General features: G+C 33.6%; 3 protein-coding genes across 8 annotated transcripts; all 3 read left to right on the forward strand.

Annotated features, from left to right (window-relative positions):
- The first annotated feature begins 4,388 nt into the window (after positions 1-4,388).
- Positions 4,389-8,655, forward strand: LOC105792040 (uncharacterized). Of its 5 annotated transcripts, none has more exons than XR_008198891.1 (7): positions 4,389-4,723; positions 5,013-5,092; positions 6,232-6,325; positions 6,717-6,813; positions 7,036-7,105; positions 7,656-7,713; positions 7,812-8,655. XR_008198891.1 is itself a non-coding variant. In XM_052635324.1 (7 exons), the coding sequence occupies exons 3-7, from the start codon at positions 6,242-6,244 to the stop codon at positions 8,437-8,439; spliced, it is 258 nt and encodes an 85-aa protein (XP_052491284.1). In that variant the 5' UTR covers positions 4,389-4,723; positions 5,013-5,092; positions 6,232-6,241; the 3' UTR covers positions 8,440-8,655. The 5 variants fall into 5 exon arrangements, 3 of the variants coding, with proteins under 3 accessions (XP_052491284.1, XP_052491283.1, XP_052491282.1); XR_008198892.1 differs by lacking the exon at positions 6,717-6,813 and having other exon boundaries at positions 7,812-8,035; positions 8,420-8,655; XM_052635324.1 differs by lacking the exon at positions 6,717-6,813 and having other exon boundaries at positions 7,812-7,837; positions 8,420-8,655.
- A 1,459-nt stretch (positions 8,656-10,114) lies between these two features.
- Positions 10,115-12,712, forward strand: LOC105792041 (uncharacterized). The gene is made up of 3 exons (XM_052634393.1): positions 10,115-11,538; positions 11,682-12,089; positions 12,267-12,712. Exons 1-3 carry the CDS (start codon positions 10,132-10,134, stop codon positions 12,537-12,539), a joined length of 2,088 nt encoding a protein of 695 aa, XP_052490353.1. The 5' UTR covers positions 10,115-10,131; the 3' UTR covers positions 12,540-12,712.
- A 1,323-nt stretch (positions 12,713-14,035) lies between these two features.
- LOC105792042 (uncharacterized) lies at positions 14,036-16,768 on the forward strand. Of its 2 annotated transcripts, XM_052634395.1 has the most exons (4): positions 15,081-15,208; positions 15,324-15,456; positions 15,566-15,967; positions 16,178-16,768. In XM_052634395.1, the coding sequence occupies exons 1-4, from the start codon at positions 15,198-15,200 to the stop codon at positions 16,454-16,456; spliced, it is 825 nt and encodes a 274-aa protein (XP_052490355.1). In that variant the 5' UTR covers positions 15,081-15,197; the 3' UTR covers positions 16,457-16,768. The 2 variants fall into 2 exon arrangements, with proteins under 2 accessions (XP_052490354.1, XP_052490355.1); XM_052634394.1 differs by having other exon boundaries at positions 14,036-15,456.
- Positions 16,769-17,996: the final 1,228 nt, after the last annotated feature.

Genomic DNA, 17,996 nt, shown 5'->3' on the forward strand with positions numbered 1-17,996 from the left:
ACTTGAAAGTTCGTCATACTCCACAGCAAAACGATGTTGCAGAACGAATGAATAGAACGATCATGGAGAAGGTTCGATGTATGTTGTCAAATACCAACTTACCAAAGTCATTTTGGGTCGAAGCAGCCTCTACTGCATATTTTTTGATCAACCAATCTCCATCCGTTGCCATTGAGTCTGGTAATCCTGCTGACTATTATGATTTAAAGATCTTTGGGTGTCTTGTGTATGCTCATGTTAATAATGGAAAATTGGAACCGAGATCCATTAAATGTGTTTTTCTTGGTTATAAAGCTGGTGTAAAAGGGTATAAGTTATGGTGTCCTGAAAATAGAAAAGTTATGATTAGCAGAGATGTTGTTTTTGATGAAACTACTATGCTACCTAACTTATCTCTTAAAGGCTCTTCCAATAAAGAAAATCAAAAGCAGATGGAACATCAGATTAATCCAGAGTCTAGAACAGAATCGACTCTTCAAGCCAGTACAAAAATTCAGAATAGAGTTGATTTTTCACCACAATACTCTATCGCCAAAAATAGAACTAGAAGAGAAATTAAACCTTCAAAGAACTATGCCGAGGCTGATCTAGTTGCTTATGTTTTAAATGTGGGTGAAAATATAGATGCAAACCAAGAGCCATCCAATTATTCTGAGGCAGTTAGTTGTGAAGACTCAAAAAAGTGGATGTTTGCTATGCAGGAGGAGATGAAATCACTCCATAAAAACAAAACATGAGATCTTGTGAAACTTCCTAAAAGTAAAAAGGTTGTTTGTTGTAAATGGGTGTTTAAAAGGAAAGAGGGGACTCTAGGAGTTGAAGAACCCAGATATAAAGTAAGGCTTGTTGCAAAGGGTTACAATCAAATTCCAAGAGTGGACTTCACAGATGTGTTCTCCCTAGTTGTGAAGCATAGTTTGATTCGAGCTTTGCTTAGTATTATGGTCATGCATGATTTAGAGCTTGAGCAGTTAGATGTAAAAACTGTGTTTTTGCATGAAGAACTTGAGGAGGATATTTACATACAACAACCAGAGGGTTTTACAGTCTCAGGAAAAGAGGACTATGTTTGCTTGTTGAAAAAGTCTCTTTACGGTTTGAAACAGTCACCAAGACAGTGGTACAGGAGGTTTGATTCCTTTATGACTTCTCCTTATTTTAAAAGAAGTAGCTTTGACATTTGTGTTTACTTTAAGAAAAATAGTGATGGTTTTTTTGTGTATCTACTCTTTTATGTTGATGACATGTTGATAGCAGCGAAAGATAAATGAGAGATAAGAAAGGTCAAAGCCCAACTATGTGAAGAATTTGACATGAAAGATTTGGGACCAACAAAGAAGATACTTGGTATGGAGATTCTCAGAGATAGAAAAGCAAGTAAATTGTACCTGAGTCAGAAGGGGTACATTGAGAAAGTTCCTTGCAGATTCAATACGCAGAATGCTAAGCCTGTTAGTACTCCTTTAACAGCCCATTTCAGACTTTCGTCGGCTTTGTCTTCACAATCAGATGATGAGATTGAGTACATGTCACATGTTCCATACTCTAGTGTAGTAAGATCTCTCATGTATGCTATAGTTTGTTCACGTCCAGATTTATCATATGCAGTCAGTGTAGTTAGCAGATACATGGCGAATCCCGATAAAGAACATTGGAAAGTAGTTCAGTGGATTTTAAAATACTTATGAGGTACTACTGATGTTTGCTTACAGTTTGGAAGAACTAGAGATGGAGTCATTGGGTATGTTGGTGCTGATATTGCTAGAGACCTGGATAGAAGAAGATCTCTCATAGGTTATGTCTTTACACTCGGAGGTTGTGCAATTAGTTGGAAAGCTACTTTGCAAACTACAGTTGCTTTGTCTACCACTGAAGCTGAATACATGGCGATTACTGAGGCTTGTAAAGAAGCTATTTGATTGAAGGGACTCTTTATTGAACTCAATGAAGACCTTCAAATCAATACAGTATTTTGTGATAGTCAGAGTGTCATCTTCCTTACGAAAGATCAAATGTTTCATGAGAGAACAAAACACATTGATGTTTAGTATCATTTTATTCGTGATATTATCGCTCGTAGTGATATTGTTGTGAGCAAAATTAGTACTAATGAAAATCCTGCAAATATGATGACTAAGTCACTTCCTATAACCAAGTTTGAGCATTGCTTAGACTTAATTGGTGTTCATTGTTGAAGTTAAACCCTTAAGGGGTTTTATGGAAGAGGTAGAGAACTTGTTTGTTGAGAGTTCGCGATAAAGAACTTGTTCATTGAGAATTCGTGTCAAGGTGGAGATTGTTAGAATTAAGTGACCCGAATCCTTATTTAAATAAAATATAGTGGTAAAATAAAATAAAAGTAAAATCCCAATAGAACTACACTTCTTTTATTTTCTTTTAGAATAAGGTTTTTTAAACCTTATTAAACTTCATCTATTTGATATTGATTAGAATAAGGTATTTCAATCTTACTACACTCCTATTAGAATATGGTTTTACAAGCCTATAAATAGACATAGTCTACTCCTCTTGTAATCATTCGAATTCGACACAGTGAATTATTTTCTCCTTTGCCCATGGTTTTTTCCCAAAAAGGTTTCCACGTAAAATTTGTTTCTTCGCTTGATCTATTTTATTTGTGTTGATTTCAATTAATCTGAAATAATTGAAAGGCAAGTCTTACGATTTTATAATTCTTTCATTTCATGGGTTTGATTTTTTTGGTGCACTACACCAAAACGAGCTTTTAGCGGCATTTTTAGTGGCGTTTGGACAAAAAACGCCGCTAAAAATCGAGCATTAGCGGCGTTTTAAGGAAAGCACCGCTAAAAATGAGTATTAGCGGCGTTTTATGAAATGCGCCGCAAAAAACCTAAGCCCAACGTTTTTTTGACCTTTCGGGGCTTTAGCGGCGTTTTTGAGATAGCGCCGCTAATGCTCCTGGCTTTAGCGGCGTTTTTGAGAAAGCACCGCTAATGCTCATGGCTTTAGCGGCGTTTTTGAGAAAGCGACGCTAATACTCATGGCTTTAGCGGCGTTTTTGGAAAAGCGCCGCTAATGCTCAGGGCTTTAGCGGCGTTTTTGAAAAAGCGACGCAAAAACATTTTATCTGTCTAATTACTATTTAATTTGTTTATTTATATTAATTAAAATTCAATTTATTTTTAATTGAATATTTGTTAAAAATGGATTAATTTGAAATAATGACACATTGAAATAAATACTATTATTAAGCCATAATTTTAAAATTTTTTGGGTACATGACTGATTGATTTTTAATTTATATATTAAATAATTTCATATATAATTGTAAAAGATACGATAGTATTGATTTTAAAATATTTAATTAATTATCATTATAGCTTAGGGTTTAATATATATTGTTAGGGTATATGGTTTAGGGTATATGGTTAATTTAAGATTTAAGGCCGGTTTAGGAGTTATACAATTTTAAGGTTTATAGATTATGGAATTGGGAATTATGGATTAGGGGTTCCGGTTTAAGTGTTGTGATTTAGGGGTTAGGGGTTAGGAGGTTAGAGATTAAGAGTTAGGGTTTAGGGTTTATAGATTCAATGTCAGTTAGGGGTTTAGCGTTTAGATTAATTAGTGTGTTTTAATTTATATTAAATAAGGTTTAGGGGTTAGGGATTCGGGTTAGGGTTTAGATTAATTAGTGTTTTTTAATTTATATATTAACTAAGGTTTACGGGTTAGTAGTTATGGGTTAGGGGTTAGAGGTTAGATATTAAGAGTTAGTGATTTAGGGTTTAGAGATTCAGGGCCGGGTTAAGGTTTAATATTTAGATTAATTAGTATTTTTTAATTTATATATTAATTAAGTTCTTATGTAATTGTAAAAGAGGGGTTAGGGGTTTAGGGTTTATGTTTTATGATTAGGGTTTAGAAGATAGAGGTTAAGGGTTTAGGGTTTAAATTAATCGGTATTTTTTAATTTATATATTAAATAATTTCTTATATAATTGTAAAGAGATAATATTAATTTTAATATATTAAAATTATGATTATAGTTTAAATTATTTATAAATAAAAGTAATGATTGATATGGATAAGTAACTATCTATTTTGGATAGGACCAAATTATAACAAATAAAAATGAAATACAAAAACTAAAAATTATAATTCTATCTAATTCTTTTAAATATTACTTAAAATTTAAAAATTATTTATTTAAAATTTATATGAAAGATACAATAATTTAATTTAAAAATTGAAAAAAAAATAGAGCGTTAGCGGCGTTTATTAAAAACGCCGCAAAAGGTAGGAATTAGCAGGGTTTTTGATGAAAACGCCGCAAAAAAAGAGAAGTAGTGGCGTTTTTCTGTCAAACGCCACTAATATTTTTACAAAACGACATATTCTTTTTTTTCCCCCTTCTTTTTCCCAAAATCGATTCCCCCCATCCCCAAAAATCTCTTCTTCTTTTTCCACAATTTTATTTTTCCCAAGCCATTTCTCCCCTACCCCGACTCCCTTTATTTTTCACCCTAATTTCCCCAAATCGGCAGCCCTCTGCATCCTTGTCGACACACTTTCCCCTTCCACCCTTCCCTCCAAAACCCAAATTCCTTCAAGCAAAACCCAAACCCTCCTTCAAATTATCCTTAAGTTTTCCTTTTTTTCTCATTTTTGGTATTGCGCAAGTTCCAAATATTGTTGGTGTTTTGCCTATGAATCCCGGATAGATTTATAAATTTTAGAGGTAAATGTTTAGCGATTTTTAGCATTGAAGATGGTGGTTGTCGGGCAGCAGTTTATGTTTACATCCGTATTCCGTAAACGGTTAAAGCGTCCACTCCTTCCTCTCTTGTCTATCTTCAATTTTCTCTGAACCTAAACCAACTTTCTTATTTGGGATTTAAATTGAACATTGCCTTTTTCGCATGTATCTTAGAAGTAGGGATCTAAGGTTAGAGGGTTTGTGTTTATTCTTACAATGTGCTAAGTAGTTATATGATTGCTCAATTTTCATCTCTCTGCTGTTATTTTAGGGTTAAAGGTCGAGTTGTGCAGGTTGCTGGAAGAGAAAAAATTAGGGGTCTGATTCTTACTAGCTTCCGTTCTCCATCTGGTACACTTTTATCTCCTCTTTATTATGTTTCTTAAATTTGTGGTTGCAAGTTCTAGGTCTTACTGTTATAACTAGAGAGTTGCTCTCAAAAGTTGCTCTCTAAGATTATATTGTTTAAACCAAAACGATTCCTATATTTTCGGTCTTGCATTAAGTTCTGAAACTGTTTCTTTCTCCCATGTTTTGAGACACAGAATACGAGCTGATAGGTAGGTATCATAATTGAAAGGCTTGTTATGATTAATCTGGGTTATCAGACAGATTTAGTTGAATCTAAAATAGGTTATTAATTATCATTAATTAAAGAAAATCTTTAACTACAATAATGAATTGAGATTGAATCGTAATTACATGGTATTATTATCTTGACTATTGCATTTTCACTCTTCTTAATCATTATTCATATTTTCTTTATTTATTTTTTTCTCATTTATATCAGTAGCTTAGTAAATACTTTATTTATTTTGTTTTCTCATTTATATCAGTAGCTTAGTAAATTAGCGAGTTAAGTAATTTAATTGAAGTTATTTGTAATATTTTCTCATTATAATTGAAAGGCTTGTTATGATAGGTAGGTATCATAATTTACAAACTAACCCTGACTGCCTATGAGTCAAAATCAAAGATTATATGCTCCCTTTGCAATTCCCAACAAAGGTGCTCCCGGTTAATGGCTTTTATTAAGCTCCACCAATTTCCTTCTTTCGGGTAGCAGAAGATATTGCATCAAGTCTTTCCTGGAGAAATGCAAAGGAACCCACCACCGGATGGTTGTGAGGGTATTTGTGTCGATAGGTTTATTCAACGATGGATTTAGGATTTGTTTCAAAGCCTTCGATCTGGCTATTAATTCAAAATTGTTTAGTTATATTTTTCTCTATGCCATTCAAAAGAAAATCATCTTTCATATTATTCCGAAACTTTGTCATTTTCATGCTTGAAAATGTTTACCCTATTATTACAATAGACACTTGAAGAGGTAGCATTATGTTTTGAGACACTGAATACGAGCTGATAGGTAGGTATCATAATTGAAAGGCTTGTTATGATTAACATGATACAATTCAGAATTCCTGTTACTGAAATTATCTATTTGGAGTTTGTTATAAGTTATGTTGTTTACATTTGTTTGTTTGCAGGAATTATATCATGAGTTGCATGCCTTGGACAGATTTGAACAAGATTATTGACGTAAGCTTCAAGAAGAGGATAATTCAAATACTGCTCAAAAGGGTAACCTACTGTTTGTATCTCTATTGTAACATTCTAGCTTAAACTTATTGGTTAACTGGGTGTTTCTAATTTGTGTTTCTAGATTAAAATGGTGAATCATACTGAACACCCCGAAAAAGCAAAACTTGCTGATATGTAGAAGTAATAACTAGTTTTTATGTGTTTCTAGTCAAAACCCTCTGTGGCCAATTCCATTTTGGTTATAAGGAACTTGTAAGCTTTATCATGGCCCTTCTTAGGCATGTTAGTGCTCATTCTGATGACATTTTGTTTGCAAAGTTGCTGTGAAGTTTTCTGTGTATCCCATTGTTGTTTCCTTTGAATTTATATGTAATACAGTTGATGTCATCTAAGCCCTTCCTATTGAGATTGTTTTGATTTTGTCATGTAGGAGACAGCCTTGCAATATTGAGAGCAGAGTTAAAGAGTCAAAATAAGCATGTGAAAAATTTGAAAAAAAATCTCTTTGGTCTAGAATTTTGGAAGAGGTACTAGTAAAGCTCTATGAAATTTTCTTTTTTGTTAAATAATTTTTCATATACTTATGTTGAACTCTAAAAAAAAATGTGGTGTTCTTTTTATCTTTTGCGGTGAACTCCAAGTCTAAACGTATGCGAGCTTTTGTACGTAATGTTACAAGTGTCTTTTGCTGCTTGATTTTGAAGTTTGTTGATATATATCAGTGGAAGTTTTATGCCTTGTATTCATAGGTCATGGAGAAGCTTGTAGATATCATTCATTTCTTGCACTTGGAGATTCATGAGGCATTTGGCGCTGCTGGTAAGAATTTAAATCATCAAACTCAAATCATTTGGAAATGGAATTATTTTATCAAGGAAGTTATGAAGATAAAATTAAAATATTTATGCTACATTTGGTGGGATTATTATTTTTTATGCATGTTTTAGTATATAAGTTAGCAATAAACTAATTCAATTGGTAATATTTAACCATTCCCATGACTTATTTTAGCAAAGAGAAGGAAAAATATTTGCTTATTTTGAAGAGGTCTTACTTTTTACAGGAGTTTTATTCATCTTTCTAATTTCAAGTTTAAAATTGTACTAACTATTCTTTATGTTACGTCTAAGCATTCTTGTATTTCCCTTAGTTTAAAATTGTACTAATTTCAAGTTTAAAATTGTACTAACTATTTCCCCGAAAATTTACCTTTCAAATCCGTCAGTTAAATAAAATTATTTGTGAGATTAAATAAATAAATGTGCTATAGTCTCTGTAATTTGCCATCTAAGCATTCTTGTATTTCATCTAATTTGTATGCTGTTTATGCTAAAGAACTGTGGCCTTTTTTATCATTTATTTTGTGCAGGAATTAGTGGTGCACCTCAAGATAACAACATTATGCTTTGGAATGCTGTTATATTTGGGTATATTACGAAATAAGACTAGAGAATCTTTATGTACTTACTTTTTAGATTAAAGTTCTATTAAATTGTGCTAATGTCTTTACTTGATGGATTTGCAGACTTGATGACACCCCATGGGATGGAGGTAAAGTAAATTCTGGTGTTTTGGTTTGAAGCATAAATTTTTCTATGTTCGTTTAGTTGATTTTTTTGATTTTCTCCTTAGAAGGTTGCTATGCTCAATATATGTTGATTATTACTTTGATTATTTATGGTGCGAAAATTATAAGTATCTCAAGGTGATCTTTTCTGATTGTCGTGAAACTTCTGCATCTCAGCCGAGGTTAGTCTCAATTGATCTCAATTGTCTCCTTGTTCCACTATTAGCTAAAACAATAAGCTCGTTGATTTTCTGACTTGCTTAATAGATTAGTTGTTTCATGTTTGGAAACTTTTGATGCTCTTGGTGTAGTCATTGAAAAAAAATTGGTTCTCATTCTTCACTTAACAAGTCCAGTGGCACATACATATGTAAACTAGGAATTCATTGGTTTCATTGCTGTAATCTCTCTTATTCAATATCTAATTCATTTCCATGGTTGAGATAGCTAACTTGTCAATTTCCTCGAGTATTAATTTTTGCATTCATGTTATTTCCCATTCATATTTAACTTGTCAATATCAATTTTTGTTTTAATGCACTATAATTATTTTCCCAATTCTGCAGGGTACATGAAGATTGGATAACCAGGAATGTAGCAGATGTAGTTTGCATTGTATTTTTATTACCAAGATTTACTTGATTAAGAAAATGCATTGTATTTTTATTACCTTGCAATGTGTATAGTCATAGGCAAGTTCAACTAGTCGATCTATTTCTCATATGTATTATTTTTAGTTTTGATTCTAAATTTTATTTTTACTTTAATATTTACGATAATTTTATTAACTTTTGAATTTTAATTGTGTTATTAATTTATTATTTTAAATTCTAAAACTAAATTCATTAATTTTTATATTTAGTTTTAAAATAAAAATTTTCATAGAAAATTTAATTTAAATAATATTTTTATCCTTAAAAGTATATTTAAAGTTCAAATTTAAAAATAAAACATAATATAATATTTATCATAAAAATAAATATTATTTGATTAAATTAATTTTTTAAATGTATTTTTAGTGGCGTTTTTGTGAAAAGCGTCGCTAAAAGTTTGTTCTATAAGATATCGAGCTATAGCGGCGCTTGTGGGAAAAGCGCCACCAAAGCTCTTGAGCTATAGCGGCGTTTCTGGGAAAAGCGCCGCTAAATGTCTTGATCTATAGCGGCGTTTGTGGAAAAAGCGCCACTAAAGGTCAATGTCTTTAGCGGCGTTTGTTAGAAAAGCGCCGTTAAAGTTAGCGACGCTGTCATTAGCGGCGTTTTTTGCGGTGCTTCTCAAAGCGCCGCTAAAGGCTTAAAAAAGCGCCGCTAAAAGCCTGTTTTGGTATAGTGGTGGATACTGAGATTTCTATTAAAATAATCAAAAATAAAGGAAAAATAGAATGAAGTAGACATATATTAATTAAATTAATAAAAAAAAGAAAACCAAGTAATCTTTTTTTTGAAGATTCCAAAGAAGTGATTTGTTCAGCAACTGACAGATGATCCAAAGAGTTCTATGGTAACTTCTCTTCGTATTTTGTTTCGAAAAAAGGGTATACCCTGCCAATTTTGAATTTAACTTCATTGATCAATGATATGAAATGAGTCAATAAAACATTTCATAAAATCGGTGTGTTGTTTATTTTTTTCTCTCGTTTTTTTCTTTGCGATAAATTGTTATTATCGATGTTCTATTTTTTACAAAAACAGTTTCCAAATTTATCATTATCATCCTAAACCTGGCCTGAGCTTTATTACAAAATTTCTTGGCCCTGCAGAAGCTATCCAATAGAGGTCATTAAGGATCATCTAAGAAGGAAATAATGAAAGTTATCTATATACCATTAGTGTCTGCAATTAGCATATTACTTTGAGCCTGCTATTGTAATCCAAATATTTCGCAAGCATTTCAGTTTCATTGGTTTCTGACCCTTTTCTGTAGTTTCTTCATCCTGATTTCAATTCCAATGATGGCTAAATTTCATGCACGTGTTTAGCTCAGTGTAACATAAGATGCTGGTTTATTTTCTTGTTTGAAGCACAAAGTAGAGATGCTGCTTTTAATTTCTTTCCTTTCCCAAAGTGGAATCAATTCAGTTTCCCAGCTGGAGAATAAACAAAGCAACTCTCGACACTTTTTTCCCTAATAAGCAAGGTACGAATTACTTTAAATGGGAATATCTTCTAAGAATGAAAAGAAACGAACCTTCAATTTTCAGTATATATAGATTAGCCAGCGTTTATTGTCAACACATATTCATCTAGTTTCACATTCTCAGAAAAGAAATAAAAGAGAGATGAGTTCTTTTGAACATTTCCTCCATAAACATACATTGTCGTTCATCCAGGAGGGATATCAAATATTTATCTGTGCTGGATGCAAGAAACCCATATCCGGGCCTTTCTATTCTTGCCCGCACTGTATTTTCTATCTTCATTATGAGTGTGCTAGGCTTCAACGGCAGATTCAACATTTCTTTCACCCATGCCCTCTTTTTCTCATTCTTGATTCCGATACATGTAATGCTTGTTTCATGGAAGTGTCCGGTTTCAGCTATTGCTGCTTCACTTGCTATTTCACTATGCATGTTGAGTGTGCTTTAAAGCCCACCATTTCATCTGAAAGTGATGAAGGGCTTATTCTGCATTTCACTCATTGGCATCCTTTATCACTTATTGATCTCAACATCTTTCATGATAAACCTTGTTGTGCCATATGTGAAAAGCCCTGCTCCACTAATTCTACCTATGGCTGCTCCTCATGTAATTTCTTCCTCCATAATTCTTGCAAGGCCACCATTCCACGAAGTATTAATCATTCTTTCCATCCGTGCGCTCTCAATTTGCTCACTTATCCGAACTATACGTGCAATGGTTGCAATCGAGACTGCTCGGGCTTGACCTATAGTTGTGGGAAGTGCCGTTTCAAGCTCGATATCAGATGCGGCTTACTTCCTACTGTGGAGACCAGAGGCGCTGATATGATTCAAAATATCATGCATCCACACCCATTAGCACGCCTTGGAAACAAGAATGTTGACAATACTAGATTTGGAGTAGGACACCGATGTAGAGCTTGTGGAGAAAATGATTTGGATCATGGTTTCAGTTGTAGCATATCGTGTGACTTCTTTATACACACATCATGCGCTGAATTGCCAAAAGATATTCATCATCCTTTTCATCTCCAGCACCCTCTAAGTCTCACGTATCTTCCATTGCAGCTGCATGGTGCTGATTGTTCTTCATGCAACAAACCGCTCGATGGATTTCTGTTGGCCTACCGCTGCGACGGGTGCAATTTTAACCTTCATAAAGATTGCGCTGAGTTCAAACCCTCATTCAAGCATGGAAATTACTTACACGCTCTTACCCTTTGTGACAAAAGACCATCACTATTTCACTGCACCGTCTGTCATAAAAGAGTCAACAAAATTTTCCTTCGATGTTTTGTGTGTGGGATTGACATCCATGTGTTCTGCCTACCTTCAGCACCGAAAACAATAACACATAAATGGCACATAGATTGCTTAAGTCTTACCCAATCACCTCTTGAGTTCGAACTGAATCGATTAGAAGACGCAGATAACTCAGATGATGAATTCTATTGCGATGTATGCGAGGAAAAAAGAGAGAAGAAAGACTCGGTTTATTATTGTGCAGAATGCAAATTCATTGCGGAGGTTGGCTGTGTCATCTCTGAGGTACGTTGGTATACAATTTTACATTTCAATCTTGCTGAGATTATATCAAAACCTTGATTAATATTTGGTAAGAGAAACCAAGTTTCCTTATTCATATAAAGTACAAGCCTCTAAAAACTAGTCTACGGGTTTTTTTTGTGTAGTTGGTTCCATCCTATAATACGCCCGAGGAGCAGAATGCGGTGACCAGCCGAGCCATTTCCAAGGATGAAGACTATTCTGCAAAAGAAATCAGACTGGCAGAGCTGAATAACGAGATTATAGAGCTTAGTGCAAAGTCAAAGCCTTTAATACAAGAACGAGAGCCTTTAAACATAGAAATTATGCTTTTGAACGAAAAACATTTACAATTGCAAGGAAGGTTACAAGAAATTGAAACGGAGCTATTGCAAATAATCCGGATCACAGATAACCTTGAGGTAAAACGTTTTCTGTGCAAGCATCAACCCAAGCATCGCATAACAGAAGATATGTTTTCGACTGAAGCTTCAACTTCAGGAGGGCTGAGCCTGAGTGCTGAGCAGGCAAGACATATGGAAGACGAGTCAAAGGTGCAGAATTCTTAATTGAGTATTAGACATGAGTTTTGGAAATATTCTTCCTGCATCTTCAACTTTTTCTTCCCAAAATTTTCTTTAGAAAATCTAGATTTTTCCGTAGAACTTGTATCACAAAGGTGCCCCGTTGTTATACGCAATGGTCATAATTATTGTTTTCTTCTCTTTCAGCTGTTACCAGCATCAAATATTTCCAGAAACAAGGAGACTGCAATAGAAGTTGCAAAGCTCAAGGCAGAGGAAATGGTTTTCAAATTAGAAACTAAGAAGCATCGGTCAGAATTAGAGAAAGGTGAGGAGAAACTAGAGCGAATAAATTTGAGGCTAAAAGAACTTGAGGTTGATGGTTTTTTGAACAATGATATGGTCGGTCGCAACATGAAGAAAAATAAGTACGCAACTGAAGCTTCAACTTCACAAGAGCCGACTGCTGATCTGCCTTGAGTTTGGAATGACATGTATCAACTGTCTTGCTAAATGCTACTATTTTATAATAAGCTATATGGATTATTAATTTTTCACCTTTGTTTATTGTACAAGAATCTCCACACCGGTGCCAGATTCTTGCAGCAGTTCCATTTCTATTGAGTTGCATATATAGTATCTCTTTAGCAGTATCTCTTCCTTGTATCAAGACACATAGACACGATACGATACCGACATAGTTATACGATAATTTTTAAAAATTGACATAGGAAGTAAAATTGAGTTAGGGTTTATGTTAAAATCTTAACATCGATAATGGTAATGTAGAAAGATCGCAAAGAAAAATAAAGAAAAAATAGAATACACAAATTTTACGTAGAAACATTTTTAGGAAAAATCATGGGTGGAGGAAAAGTCATGGGTAGAGAAGAAGAAAATTCACTAATGTCGAATTCGAATTATTATACAAGAGGAGTTTCAACCACGTCTATATGAGGTTGAAAAAGCCTAATTCTAATCCATACAAAATATATTATTCTACTAAATCTGCTAGAAAAAATATATATTTTGGTTAACTTGATTTGCAAGTAATCTCTTAGATTTTGTTTAACTTGACTTGCAAGTAATATCTTAGAATTTAGGTCACACAACTCTAATAGTTTAGTTTAATTTTGTTAGTTCATGAACAGATGATGAAGCAAATTTTGTTTATTTAATTTAACTTTTGTAATTTAAAAAAAGTTAATATTTATTTATTTATGATTTTCATATATTTTATATTTAAAAAAATTGAAAATTAAATTATGACATCATGGTCTAGCTATCTAAGAAAGCTATATGTTTTGGACTTAATATCTACAAGAAAGCACCAAAATTTTAGACAGAACTTAAAAAGAAGCATAAATAATTGAAAAAAAGATAAATTTAAAAACTAAATTTATTTGATAATTTGGGGGCGGTAGGTTTAATTATATGTCGGGAGTTTGGAGCGGCAACCACTGTTACTTTATGATTTTTAGACTTTTATTTCTTATATTTTGAAGATGACATTGCGAGATAAGAAAAAGTATCTTAAATTAGGTTATTTTTGGATGCTTTAATAATGCTTTTGAACTTGAGTCGTACTTAGATATTTTAATTCATTTTGAACTAGTATAGTATAGGCTCAAATTAGAGTTCTATAACCCAAATAATAACTAAAATACTAAACTTAGATTTTGTTGAAAGTTGAATATACAAAAGCTTATTAAAAATAATTTTTTCATAAATAACATAATTAATATTTTTCATCTCATTTCAATTCCAATGATGAGTAAATTTTATGACATGTTTAGCTGAGTGTAGCATAAGAAACTTTAGCAAAGATGCTTATTTATTTTCTTGAGGGAAGCAAAAAGTAGAGATGCCTTAACCAATGTGGCAAGGTACGAATTGGGAATACCTTCAATTTTAAGTATATAATGATTATCCAGCGTTTATTGTCAACACTTACTCATCTAGTTCCATATTTTCAAAAAAGAAACAAAGAGAGATGAGTTTTGAACATTTCCTGGATGACCATACTTTGTCGTTCATCCAGGAAGGAAATCAAATGTTTATCTGTGATGGATGCGTGAAACCCATATCTGGGCCTTGCTATGGTTGCGAGGAATGTATTTTCTATCTTCATTATGAGTGCGCCAAGCTTCCAGAGTCGATTGAACATTTCCTTCACCCATGCCCTCTTTCTCTCTCGCTTTATTCATATACATGTAATGCTTGTTTCATGAAAGGGTCGGGTTTCAGCTATCGCTGCAATATTTGCCATTTCAATATGCATGTTGAATGTGTCTCAAAGCCCACCATTTCATCTGAAAATGATGAGGGGCTTATTCAGCATTTCACTCATTGGCATCCTTTATCACTTATTGATCTCAACACCTTTGATGAGAAACCTTGTTGTGCCATATGTGAAAAGCCCTGCTCCCCTAATTCTACCTATGGCTGCTCCTCTTGCAATTTCTTCCTCCATAATTCTTGCATGGCCACCATTCCACGAAGGACCTACCATTCCTTCCATCCTTGCCCTCTCATTTTGCTCCCTTATCCAGAATATGAGTGCTTTGGTTGCCAACGAGAACGCTCAGGCTTGACCTATAGCTGCGGGAAGTGCCGTTTCAAGCTCGATGTCAAATGCGGCTTACTTCCCACCGTGGAGGCCAAAGGTGCTGATGTGATTCAAAGTTTCACACATTCGCACCCTTTAGCACTCCTTGGAAACAAGGATGCCGAAAGTACCGGACTTGGTGCCCGACACCGATGTAGAGCATGTGGAGAAGATTGCCTGGATCATGGTTTTAGTTGTAGCATATCATGCGACTTCTTCATACACACATCATGCATTGAATTACCATTAGAGATTCATCATCCCCTTCATCTCCTGCACCCCCTCTATCTCATGTATCTTCCATTGCTGCTGCATGGTACTGATTGCTCTTCATGCAACCAACCCCTCGACGGATTTCTGTTGGCTTATCGCTGCGACGGGTGCAATTTCAACCTTCATAAACATTGCGCTGAGTTCAGACCCTCATTCAAGTTTGGAATTTCCTTACACGTTCTCACCCTTTGGGACAAAAGACCCTCACCATTTGATTGCTACGTTTGTGGTAAAAAAGCCAGCCAGAACTTCCTTCGATGCGTTCTGTGTAGGTTTACCATCCATTTATTTTGCCTACCTTCAGCATCGAAAACAATAACACATAAATGCCATATAGATTGCTTAAGTCTTACCCAATCACCTCTTGACTTCGAACTGAATAGGTTAGAAGACGCATATAACTTGGATGATGAATTTTATTGCGACGTTTGTGAGGAGAAAAGAGAGAAAAAAGACCCAGTTTATTATTGTGCAGAATGCAAATTCATTGCCGAGGTTGGTTGTGTCATCTCTGAGGTACGTTGGTTTATAACTTTACATTTCAATCCTGCATTGATTAATATTTGGTAAGAGAAAACAAATTTTCAAAAAAGCCTCTAAAAACTAGTCTTTGAGTTTGTTATAGTTGGTTCCATCCTATATTATGCCTGAGGAGCAAAATGGGGTGACCAGTCGAGCCATTGCCAAGGATGAAGACAATTCTACAATAGAAACCAGACTGGCAAAGCTAAATAACGAGATTGCAGAGCTTAGTGCCAAGTTAAAGCTTTTAATACAAGAACGAGAGCCTTTGAAAGAAGAAATTGAGCGTTTGAACCTAAAACGTGTTCAAATGCAAGAAAGGTTGCGAAATATTGAAACGGAGCTATGGCAAATAGCACGGAACATAGATAACCTTGAGGTAGAAAGTTTACCGGTCAAGCATCCACCGAAGCACCACATAACAGAAAATAAGTTACTGACTAAAGCTTCAACTTCAAGAGGGCTCAGTGCAGAGAAGGCAAGACATATGGAAGACGGGTCAAAGGTGCACAATTCTTAATTTGAGTATTTCATTTACTTACAAATTCTAAAACTAACAAATTCTTAATTTTCTACCTGCATATTCAACATTTTCTTCACACAACTTTACTTAGAAATAGAGATATTTCCATGAAACCTAATTTTCCCTAAAATTAAATCACAAAGCTGCACCATTGTTATATGCAATAGTCATAATTTTTTTTTTCTCTTTCAGCTATTACCAGCATTAAATATTCCCAGAGACAAGGAGAGTGCAACAGGAGCTGAGATTAAGAAAGTAAATATCGAGATTTTAAAGCTCAAGGTAAAGGAAAAGGCTTTGAAAGTACAAAATGAGAAATATCGGTCAACAATAAAGCAACTTGAGGAGAAACTAGAGCTAATAAATTTGAGACTAAAAGAACTTCAGGTTGATGGTTTTCTGCACAATGATTTGCTCAGTCGCAGCATGAAGGAAAATGTGTACGCAACTGAAGCTTCAACTTCAGAGTAGCAGACTGTTGATCTGCCTCGAGTTTGCAATGACATATGTACCAATTGTCTTGCTAAATGCTACTATTTTGTAATAAGCTATACCAACTTTTATTTTCACCTTTGTTTCTCGTACTAGAATGCCCACTCCCTGTGCCAGATTCTTGCAGTTCCATTTGTATTGAGTTCCTTAGTATCATTTTAGTGGGGCCCTATATTGATATTGCTTCCGTTCCTCTTTGCAGTGTAAGTCATGTCGAGACTTCTCCATCTACTCTTCGATAAATTTTAGATTTCGAGATAGATAATTAATAAAACTTGACAATCTATGAAAGCTGCTTGTAAGATGATTATACGTACGATAGATGCTCTTCTTATCCTATACCTGGCAAATCCTACACGTTCAACATCATTTTCATATTCTCACATATCTTCGGCAATAGTTTGGTGTTCGGATTTACTAAAGGATTAACAAATGAAAGTTACCCTCCATTTACTTTTGCTTTTGTTCTCAGTACTGGGTTTCCAGATTGCAAGATTCAACAATATAATCCCCAGTTGGTCACCAAATCACTAATGTGAAAATAAAAACACCCAAAAATTTAATATAGTTGGGTGACTATTTTATACTTTTTCATATTTTGGTGACTATTAGAGTTACTCGTAAGCCAGACTAGGTAGGGTTTGGGTCAATACCATGCAAGGTATCTAAATCAATTTTTCAAATCTAAGTTCGGCCCGAAAAATTGATTTACTTTTTGCCCAAGCCAAGCTCAATTTAAGAAAAGTAAACCCAGACTTGACCCAATGCATATTTGATTTTTTTTAGGTTAGCTTTTATTTGAAAATATTTAAAAATATATATAATACACTAAATACATTAAAAAACACTAAAATAAAAGTTTACTAACATATTAAAAAGTATTTATATTAAAAAACACTACCATAAATATAATAAATGTTTTGTTATATTAAACAACACAAATAAATATAATAAATATTTTATTATATTAAACATAATTTTTAGAATTTTATAATTTAGGTTGGGTTATCTAGTTGGGTAAGTTTTTTTTAGGTTTTGGATAATTGATTTAATTATTATTGGGTTAGTCATTTAATATAAATATGTATAATAATTATTTAACGTATATAATTAATATAATTTTTTTATAATATAATATATTTGTGGCCGGTCGAGCCAAGCTCAGGCCAAAAAAATCTTGTCAAGCCAGACTCATATAAAAAACATGCCTTAAATTTTTCTCAAGCCTATTTTTTGAGCCTTTTATTTTGTCTAAACTCTCTTATTTTTTAGGCAGGCTTTTAGGCCTAGACGAATGGTTCGGCCCATAAGCAAGTCTAGTAATTAGTAATGTAGTTCACCCCATAATTTTTCATGGTTTTATACTTTATTATATCTTATAATCATTGATAATTATTGTATTTTTTATTTTTCTAATATTTTTTATAATTTACTATTTTTACTATTTTAATAAATTTTATAGTTTTTTAACAACTTTTAATAATTTTATCTTTTTTTTTTGTTCGAGCCACATTGAGTA

This window comes from Gossypium raimondii, chromosome 8 (genome assembly GCF_025698545.1).
Source record: "Gossypium raimondii isolate GPD5lz chromosome 8, ASM2569854v1, whole genome shotgun sequence".
Lineage (NCBI taxonomy): Eukaryota > Viridiplantae > Streptophyta > Magnoliopsida > Malvales > Malvaceae > Gossypium > Gossypium raimondii.